This window comes from Stenella coeruleoalba (genome assembly GCF_951394435.1).
Source record: "Stenella coeruleoalba genome assembly, chromosome: 8".
Lineage (NCBI taxonomy): Eukaryota > Metazoa > Chordata > Mammalia > Artiodactyla > Delphinidae > Stenella > Stenella coeruleoalba.
Window position 1 is genome coordinate 92,698,113 of NC_137154.1, and position 20,454 is coordinate 92,718,566.

General features: G+C 44.8%; 1 protein-coding gene across 3 annotated transcripts in view; it reads right to left on the reverse strand.

The window, feature by feature from the left end:
* Positions 1-20,454, reverse strand: part of BUD13 (BUD13 homolog) — a 49,292-nt gene that overhangs the window by 109 nt on the left and 28,729 nt on the right. The window contains exons 10-12 of one of the 3 annotated variants that reach the window (XR_013829300.1): positions 14,942-15,224; positions 8,537-8,675; positions 5,059-5,155 (exon numbers count right to left, since the gene is read on the reverse strand). Coding sequence is in view for 1 of the 3 variants with exons in the window: in XM_079928106.1 (XP_079784232.1) it covers positions 15,131-15,224 (94 nt within the window). In the remaining 2 variants the exon portion in view is untranslated. Of the gene's footprint in view, positions 1-5,058; positions 5,156-8,536; positions 8,676-13,843; positions 15,225-20,454 lie in introns of those variants that run through there. The other 2 variants (XR_013829299.1, XM_079928106.1) reach the window with 2 other exon arrangements.

Sequence of the window (20,454 nt, forward strand, 5' to 3'; positions counted from 1 at the left end):
CAATCTGCCTGTAGCGAGGAAGCCAGGGAAAACCCCACAAAGGAAATGACATCTGAGCTGGGCCCTGAAGGTGCTGCTAGGGGAAGGAGGAACAGGGCAGAAGCAGCAGCTTGGAAAAGCAGAGAGGCCTGAACCAGTGGCATCTGACCAAGGGGAGTGAGTAGTCCAGAGAGTCCACAGGGAAGGGGCCCACAGGTCAGGGCGCAAGGGACCTTGACAGAACGCTGAGGATACTGGACACAACCTGCAGGCAAGGGTTTCGTCCTGTCGGCCTCCCACGTGGCCCTGGAGGACGTTCCTGTCCTCGGTCTCCCCTGCCGACACTGGGATAATCATGCTTCCCACACCCTGTCCCCACAAAAGCCACGGACTCTCTGTCACTGGGCCTGGGTTGGCTGGCAGAACCACTCCATGAATATCTGACAGGATGTCCATGTGCTAATTAGGCATTTACCTCATGCTGCAGACATGACAATCAGTTAGCCCAGCCCAGAGCACCCACTGTGGTCCGTTCTTACCCAGAGCAACCCCTCAAGACTCATTCATTCATTCATTTGGACAGAGAGCATAGGCTTTGGTAACTCTGTGGTCTTTAGCCTTAGTTTCCTCATCTGCGAAATGGAAATATTAGCGTCAAATTTATTGGGTTTTTATGAGGTTAATGTATAGAGAGGCCTGGCCCATAGTAGCCTAAATAAATGAAAGCTATTATTAGTTCTGAGGTGTAACGCCTCGGCCTACAAGCTGGAGATTTGAAAGTGAATAAGAGACCTGAATAAGAAAATAATAATCAGAAAATGAGTAAGAGTCCTGGCCATAGGAGCTTACAACCCACAAAACAGCATGCTGAATGTTGGGTACAAAGTACCATGGAAACTCAGAGAAAGGCTGAATAGGCGAGCAGACTCTACCCTGGGAGAAGTAGAACGAGTCTGCATTCTGAGTTCCGAAGCAGAACTGGGAAGACAGGCCCTTCCAGCCCCTGCCCCATAACCTGGGGGTCCCCCAGCACCTCGGGTGGTTGCTTGAGTTTGCTTTTGTCAACACTTTCTCTTTAGTCCACATCAAAAGACTCCCCAAAAGACCCAGAAGTTAACTCCTCTCCAGCATGAGGCCATGTTGGCTGGGCTAGCCTGAGCGTCAGGAGAAGAAACGGGCTCCAATAACCCTCATTCCAGCCTCCTCTCCTGCACCAAGCAAAACCAGGACAAGGACCACCATCCTACCACTTTGCATGCTGAGAAAGCGTAGCAGAACAAGAAAGTGGGATTTCTCTTGGAGACTGAAGGTAATCACATTGAGTGCAAACACCAACGGCATACGTGGAGATGGGGGCAACATGGCCCCATCCCTTCTCTCAGAATATGTGTAAAGGAGCTGTGGGAACTGCTGACAGTAGTGAGCTCAGTGGTAATCAATGGTGGGATGTGGTCACCGTGAAAGCTAATTCGGTCTTAAACACACTGATTGCAATGCAACACTGATGACATTGATTATCAAATAAAATTGATTACAATATAACCCGATCTACATGGAGGGAAGTGACAGTCCTACTGTACTCTGATCAGAATACCCTGAGCCTCAGGACTCACACCAGCTGCTGTACTTTAAAACAGACGGCAACAAACTGGAGTGAGTTCAGAGAAGAAAATATGGGACTCAAAATCATCCATTATAAGGATGGTCGAAGGAACTGGAAAAGAGTCAGATAGGCCCAGCAGCTTTCTTCTAATGTCAACATAACTGTGACATTACTTCCTAATCACACAGGAGGTGCCACATTAAGGGGGAAAGAGTCTTACTGTCAGCCACTCCAGCACGATGAATCCCAGAGATTGTTCCCTGGGTCCCTGCCTCACGTTCATGTGGTACAGCCCAACCCACACAGTGCCTGCAGGACGACAGTGTTCAGGAATAGTTCCTCTAACCCATTCGGTTTCCCCTGATCTTTATTTATGACTCTGGGACCCACCTTGAGACCACCCTTCAAGGTTAACTTGAACAGGCCTCCAGACCCCTTCAGCTGACCCCCTTGATCCTCTCCTACCGTCCTTCATCCTTTTCCTCCCACCTCTTCCTCTCCTGTCAGCCTCTAGCTGGGCTGTCATGCTTAGTTCTGCTGCTGGATTGGGTGTGGAGGGGAGGGAAGAGGCCCTATGTGAAGCATCTATAAATACAATTAAACTATGTATGAAGATTAATTTCCTACTACCTGATTATGCACAGATCAACTTGCTTCCTTTCTTAAACAAGTTTCAATACATAGCTCTCCTCCTATTACCTTAACCTTATGGCTCCTGGGAGGGAAGCAGGTAGGGTATGGGAAGAAAAATGTGTCCCAACACATCTAAAGTGTTGTCAGGTAGAGAAGGATTATTAGTCTGTTTTTGTAAGCCCCAAGATGAATAACTCAAATGGTGAAGCCACAGGAAATACAACTGAAAGGAGCTGGAGTTGCCCAAGAATGGAACACATTCTGTCCCAGGAGGTGGTGAGAGGACACAAAGTGTTTAAACATGGGTGTGAGTGGCTCTTCCCAGAAATACGATTTGCCTTTGAACTCCAGCACTGGAGTGGGTGTGAGGATTAGATTTCTTTATGATACTTTCTAACTCTGATTCTAGGATTAAGATAATTAGCACTGCATCTCCATGGGACCAGAAGTTGGGACAGCAGTTGAGCTAATAAGTTGATGGAAAATACTTTTAAATTAATTGGTGTGGGGAAAGTGTAGTGTAGAGAAGTCCTTTAAGGTATCTTCCAACTCTGAGATTCCTATTTTGTGATTACAGGTTGTAAAAGAGTGTCAGCCACTGGCAAATCTATACAGCTGACAAGACGCCAGTCAGCCTTCTGTCTCAAGACGACAGCTGGTGTGTGGGTGTATGTGTGCATGCGCACACTGGGTGGAGATGGGGGCGGGAAAGGACAGGCATCGGAAGGGCCAGAGCTTGGGCTCACACACATACAGCGGAGATCCAGAGCTGGACTTGAGGCTGGCGGCAGACACAAGGCCTGAGCAGGCCCATGCCCACCCCCTCCCGAGCTGCAGCCGCAGCGTCTGTTGTTAGGGACACAGCGGCCTCTGCCTCCTCTGAGTCACAGCACTCTAAGCCATCAGAGCTCAGAACCAACACCAATATGCCAAAGCACAGGCACTCAGGAGCGGGGGACAGAGGACAGGGCCGGGCAGAGAAGCTAGTGCCAACGTGGCCCAGAAAGCCAATGCGCCGAAGTGCCCACCTGCAGCCCCTCTGTGGGCTCTGTGACTGTGGATGAGTATCCAGTCACCCCTCTCCCACGACTGCCACCCACTCCCCTACCTGTCCTCAAAGCTCCTGCTCTCTGCTCTGTCCTCCAATGCAGGGCTGACAAGAAGAAGACACAGGACACTTCCTGTCTTGGGTACTACTCTGGCTCAGGGCTCACCCGGACCTCGATGGTTCGCGGGCAGTCCTCCCACAGAGTTCTCATTACCTGCTCCCCACTGTAACTGCAGCCTCTCAGTATCAACCAGAGGTTAAATGGCCCTTTGGCAGCCCTTTCTCCATCCTAAGGACACCACATACCCTACCCTGCCTTGTCCATCTTACACTGGCCGGTCAAAAATGTTCATTATTCACCAGTCAAAAAGGTGCTTCTAAAAGGGCAGCAGCACCCCCTCTCCCAATCTGCCACCCTTGAAACTCAAATGCTGTGTCTGTGTGGCCAATGCAGAGACCACCTTCCTCTCTCTCTGAGGAAGTGCAGGGGCTTCCACAGGTCCCGAGGGGTGTATCCTTCCTCGCAGCTTCAGAAGTAGGGAGGGAACAAAATCCATGACTCTAATCCTCCTGTGCTCCTAGACTACTCTTTCCTCTGCCCCTTAGGAAACACAGACACCACAGCAAACGCGCCAAGCCCTGGAGCAGGGTAGCCGCCTATCTGGAGCTCCGCCCACCTTTCAGTGAGTCCACCACTACCCATCCTCCTTGTAAGCCACCCCTCTGCCAGCCAGCACTACTCTCAAAGCCAAAAAATACCCAAAAAACAAAAAGAGAGCTGAAATACTCATTGAGAAGAACTGCTTTTGAAATGCCATATGGCCTTACCTACAGAGAAAGCCCCCCACCAGTTCTTACTGATCCAACCACAAATAAACTAAATCTGGGTCCTGTCTGGACATACCATCAGCAGCAGTGGCCCACTTCTCCCCTTAGTCGGGTAATGGGTGAGGGAAGGCTGCCTGGTGGTAGATGGGGAAGAATCACTGGACTAGGCCAATCACGACTCCTCCCCCTGCTCTAGACACCCCCACTCCTGGGGACAGAAGACCCCATCCACTTCAATACCCTTCTTCAAATGGCACAGCCCTCAATCCCACCCAGGAAGAGATGCTGGCTCACCAAACCCAGCCAAGGAAAAGCCATCCTGCTGTTCAGGTAAAGTCAAGAGTGCGGTAAGAGTGGAGTCAACAGGGGCACATGCCACTGACGCAGCAGGCACCACTCGAAATATCTTAATAATACCATTTTAAGAGAAGATACTGATATTTTATTAAGCACCTACTACATGCCAGGCACTATGCTACTTTATTTCAAATCCTCTCAAATAAGGAAATTATGGCTCAGATAATTTTTTTTTTTTTTTTTTTTTTGGTGGTATGCGGGCCTCTCACTGTTGTGGCCTCTCCCACTGCGGAGCACAGGCTCCGGACGCGCAGGCTCAGCGGCCACGGCTCACGGGCCCAGCCGCTCCACAGCATGTGGGATCTTCCCGGACTGGGGCACGAACCCATGTCCCCTGCATTGGCAGGCAGACTCTCAACCATTGCGCCACCAGGGAAGCCCATGGCTCAGAGAACTTAAGTAACTTGCTAGATGGTAGCACCTGCCTAGTTTGTTGACCTCTCTAGGAGGCTGGTTCCCACCAACTTCCACTATTAATGAGGGGAAGATAAGAAGGACTCCTCTGAACAAAGAGGTGGAAGTGAACTTCCCGTGATGGGCAAGCAGCAGTAGGGGATTGCTTTGCAGGAGTCAGAAGCCCAGGAGGAAATAGCCCCAGGAGATGGTAAATACTGCCTGAAGCCCCTTCCCAAGGCTCCACTCCAGACACAACATCTAGGCTACTTCGGCCAGCCCAGCAAGTCTCCATGGATTCACTTCAGTACAACCTATGAAGAATGTTACAAGCCCTGAACTTACCATGGAGAGAAACCCTCCCATTCAGGTGAGACTTAGCCTGGAGGGGTGCAGGGTAATAGGGAATAGAGGAGTGGCACTCTGCATAAAGCAGAAACTGACCCCTCTGTTCCCAACCTACCCAATTCCCCCTACCCAAGGGCACTCCCGTCCCCGAGGCGGATCCCAGGCTTGGGAACCACCAACCCAGGAGAATACGATAAGCAGCAAGTACCCCAGCCCTCTCCCTTCAAGAGCCTTGCAGGCAATATTTGGCTCCATGGTTAGCTAGGACCCCTCTGGGAGGGCACCATACCCACTACCCCAACCCAGCCTATGTTTCTCCTTCCTGTTTGGGCTGGACAAGCAGGCAGCCCTGCAGTCCAGGCTTTCAAAGCTCAGGTGATCCAAAAGGGGCTGGGAGGCCACTCTGGGATTCCACACTAATGACTCTCTATTTCTGGTCTTGGGGAGACAACTCTGAAGGTCAGAGGTGTAGAGGAGGCAATGCGGATATATTTGGGATCTGCTATTCCCATTATTAAAGGCTCAGTCAAGTTGAGCCGGCTGTGCAGGAGGTCCAGCCTGCTGGGGTCCAGATTCCCACCTTTAATCTCATGCCTCTCCCACACAGAGGACACCCTCTGCACACTTTCTCACTCCCCTTAGGTGACTACTACATGACCATCACTCATCAGATTTCCTTCCAGAACCCTCCTCTTGGTCAGTCGATGTTCCCAGTTCACATTCAGGGCAGAAAAATTGCACTAATAATGCATCCAGTCTACATGGAGTATATCAACCAGTATCAGAGTGACTTCCAAGCCCCAGGATGGAATCAAGTCCTCAAACTTGACCGAGACAAGAGCAGCCAGGGGATCAAGAGAGTAACCAGAACTGTGGGCAACCTACTGTAAGTTTGCTGTGGGGGGAAGGGCCAGAGGAGGGCTCTACTTCCCAAGACAAAGGTAATAACTTCAGACTGTCTTCTGTCCAACTGAGAAACAAAGCTGGAGAAGGCAACAGAGCAAAGGACTAACTGTTTGACAATCTTGGATCTCCATCTAGTTCAGACTAACTTAGTCCTCTCATCTCACATACGTTTTGAGCAAGGACAAACTGCATGCTGTTCATAACGGGGCGGGGGGGCGGGGGTCAGCTCTTGCCCTACGCATCCTGGGAGACGTGAACTCTAACCGCAAGCCAGGAGGTAGAGTAGCCAGGCTTATCCAGTACCCATGAAACTATAGAGAATCAGACATCCCACTTGCCCAACCTTGTCTTAGCTTCTCCCCTATTAAAGCCTGCTTCCTTGGGGCTTGGAATGGCCCTCTACATACCTCTAACTCATCCGTGAACATTAGAAGGCCCAGCTCCAACCCAAAGTCAGTAATATGTGCACAATGTTACACAAGTGTTACAGGAACAGCCATCCTATTCCAAGGTGGTAGATGAAAAGATAATCTTCACCCCGAAGTGACCAGGAACACTGACCTAGCAATGAAACAGTTCCTCTCCCTGCCCCCTCAGCAAACACACGTCCAAGCTCCTGTTTCCCAAGACCACATTTTCTAAGCTGTAGCCTCAAGCTGCCTAACAGGGTGATTTAGAAAGTGTCTCCATTGCCCTATCCTTCGGCTGCAGGTGTCATATCCTCTCTGCCGGGTCTTAGTATGATAACCGGGGAGTGTGAAAAGAAACCGAGATAAAATAAATTAAATTTTTGTTTTCAGAGAAGAAATAAATTTTCATTTGAAATTACCTGAAAATACACTGTACAGTTTAGGCAGGCACACAAATGACAGGCAAAGAAAGCATGCAGAGGCCCGGTGCCCTTCTATTTGGCATCCCTGGACTAGTTCATAGATATGGATTCTGACCTATAGAAATACTTTTACCCCACGCAGCAACTACATCCAGACCGTGTGGAAGGTCACTGCTCCTGGCTGGCAGACCACTACGCATCAACATCAGAAGCCGAGCTGGCCGAAGCAGGAGATGCCTTCCTGCGCGGGAAGAGTGCTGCCAAGTCTGATAGAGACACAGTGACCAGGGTGAAGTGCCTGAGCTCTCTGCCAAAGGGGGTCACATAAAGATCCCAGCTACCCCTCATCCCAAGAGGGGGCGCAGAGAACAAGAAAAAGAGTTTACCCGGCCAGGATACCCCAACGCCACTTTTCTTGGGAAATCCAGAAATTTGGCCCTCCCAAATCTGCAGCCACTTACAGACTCTGATCTCTCCCTGACCACAGAGGTGAGGTATGTATGCAGTTAACACATGCTTGACACGTGGTAAGTACTTAACAAAAGATAGCCATTAAAATCATCAGCATTATTTTATTATCATTATTTCCCCAGACATGCATTCCTCTCTTCCCAGATATCTTATCTGCTACCTCCCCAATCCCTGGAAGAAAGGGTCAAGGCTAAGTACCCCTCTAGTACATTCAGGGTCTTCACAGCCAAGCTCCAAGCTGAAACTGCCAGCAAGCAATTCTTCCAGGACTGTGGAACTCAGCCCCGAGTATGCCGTGGAGACCCTCATCACAGAGGCTATGAGAAGGCCCTGGTAAGTACTCCTTCCTGTGGGTAGGACACCACCCCCTGGACTCTCCCTTCGCCTCTTACCTGGCTATTAGGGTGAGGATGGATGGGGGGAGAACTGCAGAGAGAGGAGTGTGATGTTTAAATCCTGGCTCTTTTCTCTTGCACAGAGCGATTCTGAGCAAGTTACCCTCTCTTGCCAAAAGAAAAAGAAAACAGGCCCTGCTTACTAAGCACTAGACATTGTTTTACCTGTGACTCCTTGTAATTCCTGAGCTGACAGAGGGTGCTGAACGTAACACGCAGGAAGAGGAAGACTGATTCCTTTTTCAGCTGACTGCTCTCTGCCCCCTCCCAAGGGTAGGGGTTCACAGGCACCAAATGAGAATCAAACTACCACCAGGACCTCCTACATGCCCTTGTTTTCTGAAAGGGTGAACCTGTGTAAGCCCAAGGTCAACAGCATCGAATGTGAGGCAAACACACTTTCTCTACTGAGCAGAGGAAAATATTCAGGTACAAAGGAGCGACTAAGTCATTACCAGATACAGTAATGTTGTCTGCATATGGCAAAAAAGGCCAGCGTCCTGGGGGAATCATGACTCGGCTGCAGCATGGCCCTATAATCTCTCTACCTACTTTTACAGGCCAGTCCAGCTGCCTGAAAGCCAGTTCCAGAAGTATTTATGCCAAAAACAGAACTCAAAACTAAAAATAAAAACGAAACTGGAAGAAACAAACTGCCCAAATAACCTTTGCAAAAATGCGCAGTTCAGGACACACATTTCTTACCAAACTCAAACTTAAAACTCAGGCCTCAAGATAGCTACCTCACAGCCTCGACTCCGCCTTCTCACTGGGATTCCCCAGGCACACCCTGACCCTAGTCCAGCTCTTTGACTAGGGTGAGTAACCTCTTTAGAAAGGAACGACGCTCTCTGTGTCCTAGGTCAGTGTGTTCCAAGATACCTGAGGAAAAAAGAGATCAGAGTATTGCCCTCTTGCTAATGAACCAATGGCAAAGCATTAAGACTTCTCAAATCAGTAAAATCAATTAATTACATTCTATTTGAGCTACAGCGTCTGCTCACTGCTGTTTTTTGCCCTTTATATTTTTTGAGATATAATTCACATACCATAAAATGTTCTCTTTTAAAGTGTACAATTCAGTAGTTTTCAGTATTGCTCACTGCTCCTTAAGTCTGAACTTCAGGCTGAAGAAGGCATAGGAAAGGAAGAAGAACAAGAGGGTCTGAATATGATTTAAAAATTTAAAAAAAAAAGTCTTCCATGTAGAGAAAGGTTTCCAAAGCCCAAGTAAGGGAGATTCTGGTCAAAACCTAAATACTACGTTTCTCTCTTGAAAATCTTTACCATATTGAAAATAGGATTATGTTTCTGGATCTAAGGTAGGGATAAGAAGTGGAAGAATATGCAACTGAATTTAGCCACCTATATCTTTGAAAGATTCTAGGTCTTATTATTTTGGAAAATGTGCATGGACCCAGCGCCCTGCTTCCCCAGTCCAGAAAAGATGTATCACACTGCCCTCTAGTAGCCAGCCTAGGAAATGACAGCCAGCTTCCAGCTGAACAGGCTTGGAGGTCTCTGCCCTAAAGGTGTGCTGTGCTCATACATGAAAAGGCAGAGAAATCAGAGGGAGGAGGAATTTATAAATTTTCACCAATGCCCACTAAACACAAAGCTTGCCCGGAATAGAATCTATCTGCTTCCCCTCCACCTCAGTCTCTGCTTGAATACAGGTGATAAATTCTTTTGTTAAGAAAAAAATTGGTGGTTTAAGATTTTCAAAGTATCTGAGCCTCTTAGTCCATTCAGGCTGCTATAACAAAAATACCATAGACAGGATGGCTTAAATAACAAATATTTATTTCTTATAGTTCTAGAAGCTAGGAAGTCCAAGATCAAGGTACCAACAGACTTGGTGTCTGGTGAGGGCCAGCTTCCTGGTTCACAGACAGCCAGCTTCTGGCTGTGCTCTCACATGACCAAAAAAGCAAGAGATCTCTCTGGGGTCTCTTTTATAAGGGCACTAATCCCATCCATGAGGGCTCTACCTTCATGACCTAATCCCCTCCCAAAGGCCCCACCTCCTAATACCATCAACTTGGGAGCTAGTATTTCAACAAATAAATTTTGAGGGGATACAACGTTCAGTCCATAACAGCCTCTTAAGGTGAGTTCTTCCTAAGAAACAGTGTAGGGCCCCACAAAAATGAAGTTAAAACCTGAACCCATGTGGAAATAAAAGCCAGCTGTGTACAACAGATGTGACAATAGGCTAGAAGTTTAACATGCTCACCGCCACTCACAGGAAAGGGACTGGCTTTAACATAACTTACGAAAGTATAAACTCAAAAGTAGTAACTTAGAGTAGGATCCAGTGTCCAGAGCCTATATTCCCTGGGGACTTTTTTAAAAATAAGCTTTTTATTTTGGAAAAATTTTAGACTTACAGAAAGTTGTAAAGACAATACAGAAAGTCTCATTACTCTTCACCCAAATTTCTTGACTGTTAACTCACCTAACTACGTTCATTTCTCAAAATTGAGAGATTAACAATCGCATAATTCTATGAACTAAATTCCAGACTTTATTTGGATTTTACCAGTTTCACCACAACGTTCTAACCTTGGGCCTTTTAAAAAAATGTTTCGGACTTCCCTGATGATTCACTGGTTAAGACTCCACGCTCCCAATGCAGGGGGCCCGGATGCGATCCCTAGTCAGGAAACTCGATCACACATGCCGCAACTAAGAGTTCGCATGCCACAACTAAGGAGCTGGCAAGCTGCAACTAAGACCCGGCACAACCAAATAAATAAATAAAATATTTTTTAAAAAAATGTTTACAGCAAGGCACCAAAGGACCATACAGGCACTGCAGAGCCCAGGAGAACACTGGGTTCTAGTCCCAACTCTGCCACATGTTAACTATAGAACCTTCAAGTTTATTTTGAGCTGTTTCCTCTCTAAAACTACCTTCCTCTCACAAATGCTGAGTCTAGACACAATTTAAGTTTACCCTTCATCTCTCTGCCTAAGCTCTCCTCTGACAGCCACTGACCAATTAGGAAAGAGATATTCCTCAATTGGTAGTGACTTCAGCTGAGACTCTCCAGGTAGAGAATGGAGTCCCTCTGGGATTTTCCACAAAATCCACAAAAGTCTCAAATGGTGGGGGGGGGGGGGGGGGGGGCGGGGGCGGGCAGACAGCCTTTCTTCAGGATTGCAGCAGAGAGGATCGCTGTCTCAACAACATCCACTTTTCCCCTCTTCCTGGGTGTGCATCACATTTCTCAAGTTCCTTTGCATTAAGGGGCAGCCATGCAACTAAGTTCTAGCTGACAGAATGTGAATGGCTGTGTGCCACTTCTAGAGCTGGCCCACAATATCTATCAAGCAACCCTCCAAGCTCTGCTCAGCTCACCAAAATGGCAATACCCAAAGCAACCCTGGAAGCCATGTTAATGTTGGCATCAGCCTGGTCCCTAAATGACTGCATGGAGTAGAGAATCCCCCTCCCTCTCACCCAATCTGAAACTACCCTGGACATGAGTGAGGAGGGAGGAAAAAAACTTCTATTGTGGTAAGCCAGTCCATTTGGAGAATGTCATAGCAGTTTAGCCTACCCCAACTAATACAGGTACTAAATGTCAATTCCATTAGAGCAAGACCTTGCCTCTGGATGTGTGCTTAGAGCCCCAGGCACAAAGAACTGAGTGGATCACATGCCTGAGGTCAGGACACACTATCTCACTCATCCATGCAAGGCCCCTCTTTTGTTTCCCTTTCCCTCCTTCATTCCGCATTCTAGTCCCATTCTGTTCCCTCCCAAGGACACTATTCTAGTAAGTTAGGGTGTAAATTCTCCTTAAAAAATATTTTCTGTGTTCAATTTACTTAGCTAATTTTTGCTATAAATTTCATTATTCCTTATTTTCCTCACCTGGAGTCTATCATGTCCTAACAGCTTGCATCTGACTTTTTTATAATATTCCATCATATACATATACCACATTTTACTTATCAATTCCTTTAGAAACAGGCTTCTAAGCTGTTTTCAGATTCTCGCTACCCAAGATACATACAGATAAATATCCATATACGTAACTCCTTGTGGATCTGTGCAAGTTTCTCTGAAGGATAAAGCCAGGAGTGGAAACTGCTTTGAGGTAGGGTATGTACAAACTTAATACATCAGTTACCTATTGCTGCATAATAAATTACTTAAAAACTCAGCAGCTTAAAACAATAACACCCACAGAATGAAAGGAAATACTTGCAAATCATATATCTAATAAGAGACTTGTTACCAGAATATATAAAGAATTCTACATAACAGTGTGTATGTGTATGACAAATAATCCAACTGAAAAGTGAGCAGGGCTTCCCTGGTGGCGCAGTGGTTAAGAGTCCACCTGCCGATGCAGGGGACACGGGTTCGTGCCCCGGTCCAGGAAGATCCCACATGCCGCGAAGTGGCTGGGCCCGTGAGCCATGGCCACTGAGCCTGCGCGTCCGGAGCCTGTGCTCCGCAACGGGAGAGGCCACAACAGTGAGAGCCGCGCGTACCGCAAAAAAAAAAAAAAAAAAAATGAGCAAAGGATTTGAATAAACATTTCTCCAAAGAAGATAAATAAAGATATTCAACAACATTAGGCATTAGATAAATGCAAATCAAAACCACAATGACATACCACTTCACACTACTAGGATGGCCATAATCAAGAAGACAGATAATAACAAGTATTAGCGGGAGTTTCCTAGTGGTCCAGTGGCCCGGGTTCAATCCCTGGTCGAGGAACTAAGATCCCACAAGCTGCGTGGCATGGCCAAAAACAACAACAAAAACAAGTATCAGCAAGGATGTGGAGAAACTGGAACTCTCATACACTGCTTTGGAAGTTTGGTAGTTCCTCAAAAAGCAAAACATGGAGTTAACCATATGAGTCAGCAATTCTATTCAAAGAAAAATGAAAACGTAAGTCCATACCAAAACTTGTACATGAATGTTCATAGCAGCATTAGTCACAATAGCCAAAAAGTGGAAACAACTCAAATATCAACAGATGCATGGATAGATAAAATGTGGTATATCCATACAAGGGAATATTATTCAGCCATTAAAGGGAATGTGGTACTGATACATACTACAACACGGATGAACCTTGAAAACACTACGCTAAGTGAAAAGAGCTAGATACAAAAAGCCATGTATTGTATGATAGTCCCATTCACATATTATATGAAATGTCTAGAACAGGCAAATCTACAGCAACAGAAGGATTAGCAGTTGCCTAGGGCTAGGGGAGCCGGGGACAAGCGAAGAGTGGCTGCTGATGGATACAAAACTCCCTGTATCCAAAATATTTTTAAATGAATCGTGGTGAAGGTTATACAACTCTGTGATATGCTAAAAACTACTTAAACACGTTAAATGGGTAAACAGTATAGTATGTGAATTATATCTCAAGCTGTTAAAAAATAATAAACACCTCCTCTTATCTCAATTTCTTTGTGTCAAGAATTTGGAGCTGCGTGATTCTGGCTCAGGATCTCTCGTGAGGTTGCAGCCATGTTGTTGATCAGGGCTGCACACATCTAAAGGCTTGAATGGAGCTAAAAGGATCCACTTCCAAGGTAGCTCACTCACAGGGCTGATTGGTGTGTCTACTGGTGAGAGGCCTCAGTCCCTCTCCACATGGGCCTCTCCAGAGGACCACTTGAGTGTCCTCATGACATAGTAGCGGGCTTCTTCCACAGCAAGTAATTCAAGAGAATACAAGGAAGATGCTTCAATGTCTTTTATGACTCAGCCTCAGAAGTCACACATTTCCAGTACATCCTACCGGTTACACAGGTCAGCCCTATTCACTGTAGGAGGGGACTACACGAGGGCTTAAATACCAGGAGTCAGGGATCATTGGGGCCACACTGGAAGCTGGCTATCAACACTTGATATTACGAAGACAATGATAACAACAGCTAATAATTTTGTGACATGTACTATGTGCCTGGCACTGTTCTAGGCTCACAATAAACCTGTGAGGTGGGTAATATTATCTCCATTTCAAAGATGAAGAAACTAAAACACAGAGAAGTTAAGTGGCTTATCAAGGTCGCATAGCAAAAGGCATACCTGAGATTCAAACTCAGACAATATTCTCTCAAAAATTCTGCAATACTACATCCCAGATATTATTTATTTTCAATTAAGTTTTGCCCATTTGTTCTCCAGAATGGATGCACCAGTTGAAACTTCCCATGAGTTTTCATTCCCCATGAGAATTCAGTCTCTTCCTTATTTTTGCTAATAGATACAAAGTAGAAACTCATTAATGTTTCGATCTCTATTTCTCTAATTACTAGTAGTAATATACTTATTACCCATTCTGGTTTTCCCTTTAGATTTTACATATTCATATTCTTTGCCTATTTTTATTTTGTGTTTTGTATTTCTTTCCAATTTGTAGTAGTTCCTTCTACATTCAATCTCTTATAAATGTAATCCTTTATCAGTTTTAGACATTGGAAATATTTTCTCCTAATCTATACCCATTTTTAACTTTGATTATGGGGTGCTTTGTTGACTAGAAATCTTTAATTATGATGTAGGCAAAGCTATCAAACCTTACGGATTGTGATTTGGAGATCTAATTTAACAAATTTATCCTCACCCCAAGGTCACAAAGACATTCCCCATTTTTTCTAATTGGCTGTAGCATTTTACCTTTCATTTAGGTAAAATCACTTTGGGATCTGTCTTTGCCTTATGTGGTTTAAGGCAGGGATCCAACTTTATTTTTGTCCATATAATAAGCCAATTTTCCGAGCACCATTATCTATCTCTTCCCCACTAATTTGTGACACTACCTTTACCAGACACCATGTCTCCAAACTGCCATGTCTATTCCTAAGTCTAGTTTAGCAATAATTCTTATTTTCTAAGAGGAAGGAGCTATCACTGTGAAAGTTTGTACTCATCCTGCTTCCTAGATGAATGAGAAATCCAACTATCACCCTCCAAGATCCCTGGGGGTTCAGTATCAGCTTGTATTCTTCCCCAAAACAGAATATCCGTTTAAGAAAATTATTTTAAAAAAATAAATGTGTGTTTATTAAAAAGGGAAAACCCTAACCAAGAACAAACCCTGGGACACAGAGAAATCAACGCTTCCTCTGAAAGCCAGCAATAGGCAGCGTCGGCACACCTGAGAAGTACAGGTCCTGCAGTCCAAACATTACGTCTCAAATATTCTTCTGTAGTCAAAACTGGCATCCAACAAGTCGCTGGTCTGTGTGGGCCCTGATTATGAGCACAGATGACTGTTGCAGCTGGACGTCTGTCCACCCAGTGTCCACCACCACAACCCACAGCCACCCCCACTGCCTCAGAAAAGTTACATATCCTCAACACTCCACTTGTAGGCAAGTTCCTCCACCGCCTTCTTGCTGGCAAGCCTGGCAAAGCGCTTCTGTTCAAATCCATTGGATCTGCAATCAAGAAATACTCATCAGCCAGAATCCTGAACTGAACATTTATTTTTGAAAAAAGAGTTCACAATCTAATGAGCAAAAAGGAAAGTAAAGGCAATCATGTGAAAATATTTAAGACATAAGCAACAGAATCAGAAAGACAGAATAATCCACCCTCTTATTAGTCCTTGTTCAGTTCTTTCTCAAACTCTTTTGACAACTGTTTCAAACATTTATCGCTCTCTAAAGGCCCAACACACTCTCAGCTGATGTCTATGTATTATACTTTATCCATTCATTACACAAACAATTAGTGAATTCTTATTATATACTAGGCACTGTGTCATGAAAATGAGTATAACACAGCACCTATCCTGATAAACTCACAGACTAGTGGAGGAGATTGACATTTAAGCAAATAATTAAAACAAAAAGCATAGATTATGATAGAAATATGCATTGAGTATCATGGAAGCAGAGTGGGGATCTTACTCAGCTTGGGAGGGGGATGGACAAGAATGGTCAGCAAAGCCTTTGTGAAGGGGGCCCCCACGCTAAGTCTGAAAAGAAAGAGTTAACCAGAGGGCCAGAAGGGTCAGGAGGGCATTTCAGCACAGAGCATAGCACGAGCAACAACAGCAAAGGCACAAAAGTAAGAAACAGCATGGCACATGCAGGGAAACAAAGGCAAACTGGTATGGCTGGAGCCTCAAATATGAAAAGAGAGTAGCACGAGACAAAGTTAGAAAGGTAGGTAGAGGGCAAATCATAATGAGCTCTGTAAGCCATAGTATAAAGCTTAGATTTCACCTAGTAAGGATAAATTTATTTTTTTTAATTTTTATTGGAGTACAGTTGATTTACAATGTTGTGTTAGTTTCAGGTGTACAGCAAAGTGAATCAGTTATACATATACACATATCCACTTTTTTTTTTTACATTCTTTTCCCATGTAGGCCATTACAGAGTATTGAGTAGAGTTCCTTGTGAAGGATAAATTTAAAGTGGGAGCATAAACTGCATTTCAAAGAGATCACTCTGGAGGAGACTGAAGGCAGGAAAGTTACTGCAATGGTCCAGGCAACAGATGATGAAAGTAATGATAAAGAAGAGGGACAGAAAGAGAGAAAACACAGTAGGACTTAGTGATTGATTAGTTATATAAGAGCAAAGGAGGAAGAGGTAAGTTTGACTCATGGGTTAATAATTTTAGTGACTAGATGAATGAGGCTGCCATTAACCAGGACAGAACACAAGAGTAGGAGCACGCTTAGAGTAGGGAAAGCTGATGAGTTCAGTTTTGAATATGTTTGCATTTAAGATGCCTCAAGTACATATCAACAGAGAAATCCAATGCACAGCCAGATACTCCAGACTGAGGTGCAAATACAGATTTGGGAATCATGTACATACAGCTGGTAAGTGAAGGTGTACTAGACTAGATTCAGCCAAGAGAGCACATGGAGTGAGAACACGTAAGGGTTACAGATGGAGCCCTGAGAAACATTTAAGCAAGGGGCACAGAGGAACAGAAGTTCATAAAGGTGGCCGAGATGAAATGATAAGAGAAAATAACCAGAAGTAGGGTGTCATGGAAGTCACTACAGGGGTGAATTTCAAGGAGTGGCCCTCAACTCCCTTCTAATACCATGTACTTCGTCTTCTTATATAAACTTCTTGAAAGAGTCTTTATTCACTGTCTACTTCCTTATTTTTCAGTCACTCCTTGACACATTAGAACCTGGCTTTTGTTTCACTATGCTATGGAGTTAACGCTCTCTCAAGTCATTACTGATCTTCCTTATTGCCAAACCCAGTGCTTTCTCCCTCTCATCTAATCAGTCACTAGGTCCTGCCATCTTATCACTTAACCAATTTCCCACTTCCTCCTCTCTCCATTCGTACTACCACTGTCATGGTTCAGACCTCCATCATCTTTAGCCTAATCTACTGCAACAACCTTGTATCTTGTCTCTCTACTTCCAAATGTGTGCCTTGCAAATGCTTCGTATGACTGCTACAATGCATCACCTATCTAGAATGTAGAGCTACTGTTAATCCACCAGTGGCTCCCCTCTGCCTCTAAGGTGAACACCAAGCTCCTCAGAAATGTTTCCAAGTCCTTCAGTGACCAGGCCCCTGCTTACCTTTCCAGCCCATCTCACACAACTCCATTTCACACTTACTGCTATCCGACATCAAACTGCTTATAACAGGCCCCCACCCCACCAAACACTAGGATGTTCCATATCCTTATGACCTTGCAATACAGGATGCTCTTCCTTAAATATCCTCCCTTTCCTTCTTATCTTGGTTAATGACATCCCTTAAGACTTAGCTCATGTATCACCTCCTCTAGGAAGCATGCATTCCCTGACCAGTCTCCCAAGGCTGAATCTAACTACTCTTCCTTTGTGCTCCCAAGGCACCTTGAAAATCCTCTATAGTAATACTTAGCAAGTAGCACTGAAATTATTTACTTGTCTGTCTTCTCCTCTAGATAGAAAGTGAGTTGCTGTGCTCAAGGACCGTCTCTCACTAATTGTGAGACCCTGGCACCTAGTACATAGCTGCTTAAAATTATAATACATATGCTAAGTACTACTGAACTGATTGGGATGACAGGCTTCCCTCTTTCCTAAGGTCTTCCCTAAGGGATCAGTTGGGTGAGTAGTGAAAGGGTGAGGAAGAAGGGAAGCTTATTATGAATGGCACCATCTCCAACCTTAGAAGCATGCATGGTGTTCTAGAGCACAAGGAAACCACTGCTTCTTGTCTTGGGGAATAAGTACTTAAGAGAATCAACACTAATATGATCAAACAGACAAAAGGTCCTATGAATAACAAACCAAACCCTAAACAGAATCAAAGAAACAAACTGCAAGAGAACACACAGTGGAAAGAGATTTAGACCAAAGAATCAGGTGCCCAAGGTCTAATTCCAGCTTTATCAGGTGAGCTGAAAGATGTTAAATTTATCGGGGCCTCCGTTTCTCTTTTAAATAATGTAAGTTAGTTTAATTGACCTTATGGGTTTTTCTAACTGTAACATACTATAGATCTGTTTTAGAAATATTCACTTGCCAAAAACAGACAAAAGCAGAAAAGGCAATGAAAGAATAAATAATCAGAAAGAAAGCAAGGATGAGAAAGGGAACTAAAAGGAAAAATCTAGGAGAAAAGAAGAATGAGAAGTGTAGGAAAACTACTGGGAGAGATGGAGACAAATTATACCAGTTAAAAACCAGGTCAGGGAGAGTTCTGTTTTGGGTCCAGAATTTTGAAAAAAAAAAATAGAAAAAAGAAAAAAAGAATGAACTCAGTGTAGCAGGAGTATCTTTATGGTTGTGGCTATAAAAAGATCTACTTCTGGCTATACAGCAAATTAGTATTCTAAAAAACCCTCCTGTTACCAAAAAGCCGATATACAGTGTGCTGCAAACGAAAGCAGGAAAGGAGCCTGAAACCACAGCCACCCTGAGGATACCTGCCAATATCAGGAACTAGAGCTCTGGATTTAGATGGCAGCTTAAAGGACAGAAGATAATGCCTTAGGCCCATATAAAGCAGAGTGGTAGATTCCAGTCATGGCAGAGAACTCGTGCAAACTAACCTACACTCAGAAAACAATTATAAAATCTGGACAAAATATAAAGATACAAGTATCTGAAAGTATTTGAAGGCATGAGAGAGTGACCAAAAGCAGACAAAACTTGGGTGGGAGTCTGGGTGTCAGAAGAGATTTGTGAGGCTTTTTGCCAGAGGGCACTTCCCAAACTGCACAGCTCATGGAGGCAGAAAGCCACAGGCTTACTGGCTTAAGGTGTCAGTGCAGAGTGAGCAGAGCAGCTGGAAAATCAGGGAAGAAATACTGAAAGGGAGGGAGCTTCAAAAGGGATGAACTCCAAAATCTACATACAAACTGCACCCAAATCTTTGGCTAACTGTGCTTGTGCAGGGGAAACCCCCTTGGGCCCCATGAAAAACCAGCAGCTAGAAACTGAAAGAACTGAGCAGAAATTTTAGCTGCTGCCCACTGCAAAGAAGTTAGAGTTTGGACTTAAAATACAGTCAAGTTAACTGTCTGCTGGAATAAAAATCAACACACTTCAAGGACTTCCCTGGTGGCGCAGTGGTTAAGAATCCACCTGCCGATGCAGGGGACACAGGTTTCGAGCCCTGGTCCGGGAAGATCCCACATGCCGTGGAGCAACTGAGCCCATGTGCCACAACTACTGAGCCTGCGCTCTAGAGCCCACAAGCCACAAGTACTGAGTCCGTGTGCCACTACTGAAGCCCGCGCGCCTAGAGCCCGTGCTCCGCAACGAGAGAAGCCACCACAATGAGAAGCCCGCGCACCACAATGAAGAGTAGCCCCGCTCACTGCAACTAGAGAAAGCCCATGCAAAGGCAACGAAGACCCAACGCAGCCCAAAATAAATTAAATAAATAATTAAAATAAATTAATAAACAAAATTAAAAATAAGATGGTTACACCATCTTATTAAAAAAATCAACACACTTCAAAGGAATATAAAAGAATTCAAAGTCTCTGCAATGTACCATTCATAATGTCCAGTATAACATTTTTAAGTGACCAGACATGTAAAGAAACAGTAAAATGTGATGAAACTCAAGAAAAAACTATGAAAAGAAACCAATCTTGAGATAACCCAAATGTTGCAATGAGCAGACAGGAATTCAAAGCACCAATTATAAATATTCTCAAGGGAAAAAAAATGACGCATAATGAATGAATAGGTAGGAAATCTCAGCAGAGAAATATGTCAAATGGAAATTCTAGAGTTGAAAAATATAATAAACTAGCTGAGGGACTTCACTGATGGCACAGTGGTGCCCACCAATGCAGGGGACACGGGTTCGAGCCCTGGTCCGGGAGGATCCCACATGCCACAGAGCAACCAAGCCCATGTGCCATAACTACTGAGCTTGCACTCTAGAACCCGTGAGCCACAACTACTGAGCCCACGTGCCACAACTACTGAAGCCCACGTGCCTAGAGCCCGTGTTCTGCTACAAGAGAAACCACTGCAATGAGAAGCCCATGCACTGCAATAAAGAGTAGACCCTGCTCGCCACAACTAGAGAAAGCCCACGTGCAGCAAAGAAGACCCAACGCAGCTAAAAATAACTAATAAATATATTTAAACTAGCTGAAACAAAAAATTCAGTGTATGAGCCTAATAGGCTAGAGATGGCAGAAGAGTCAATGAACTTGAAATCAGAT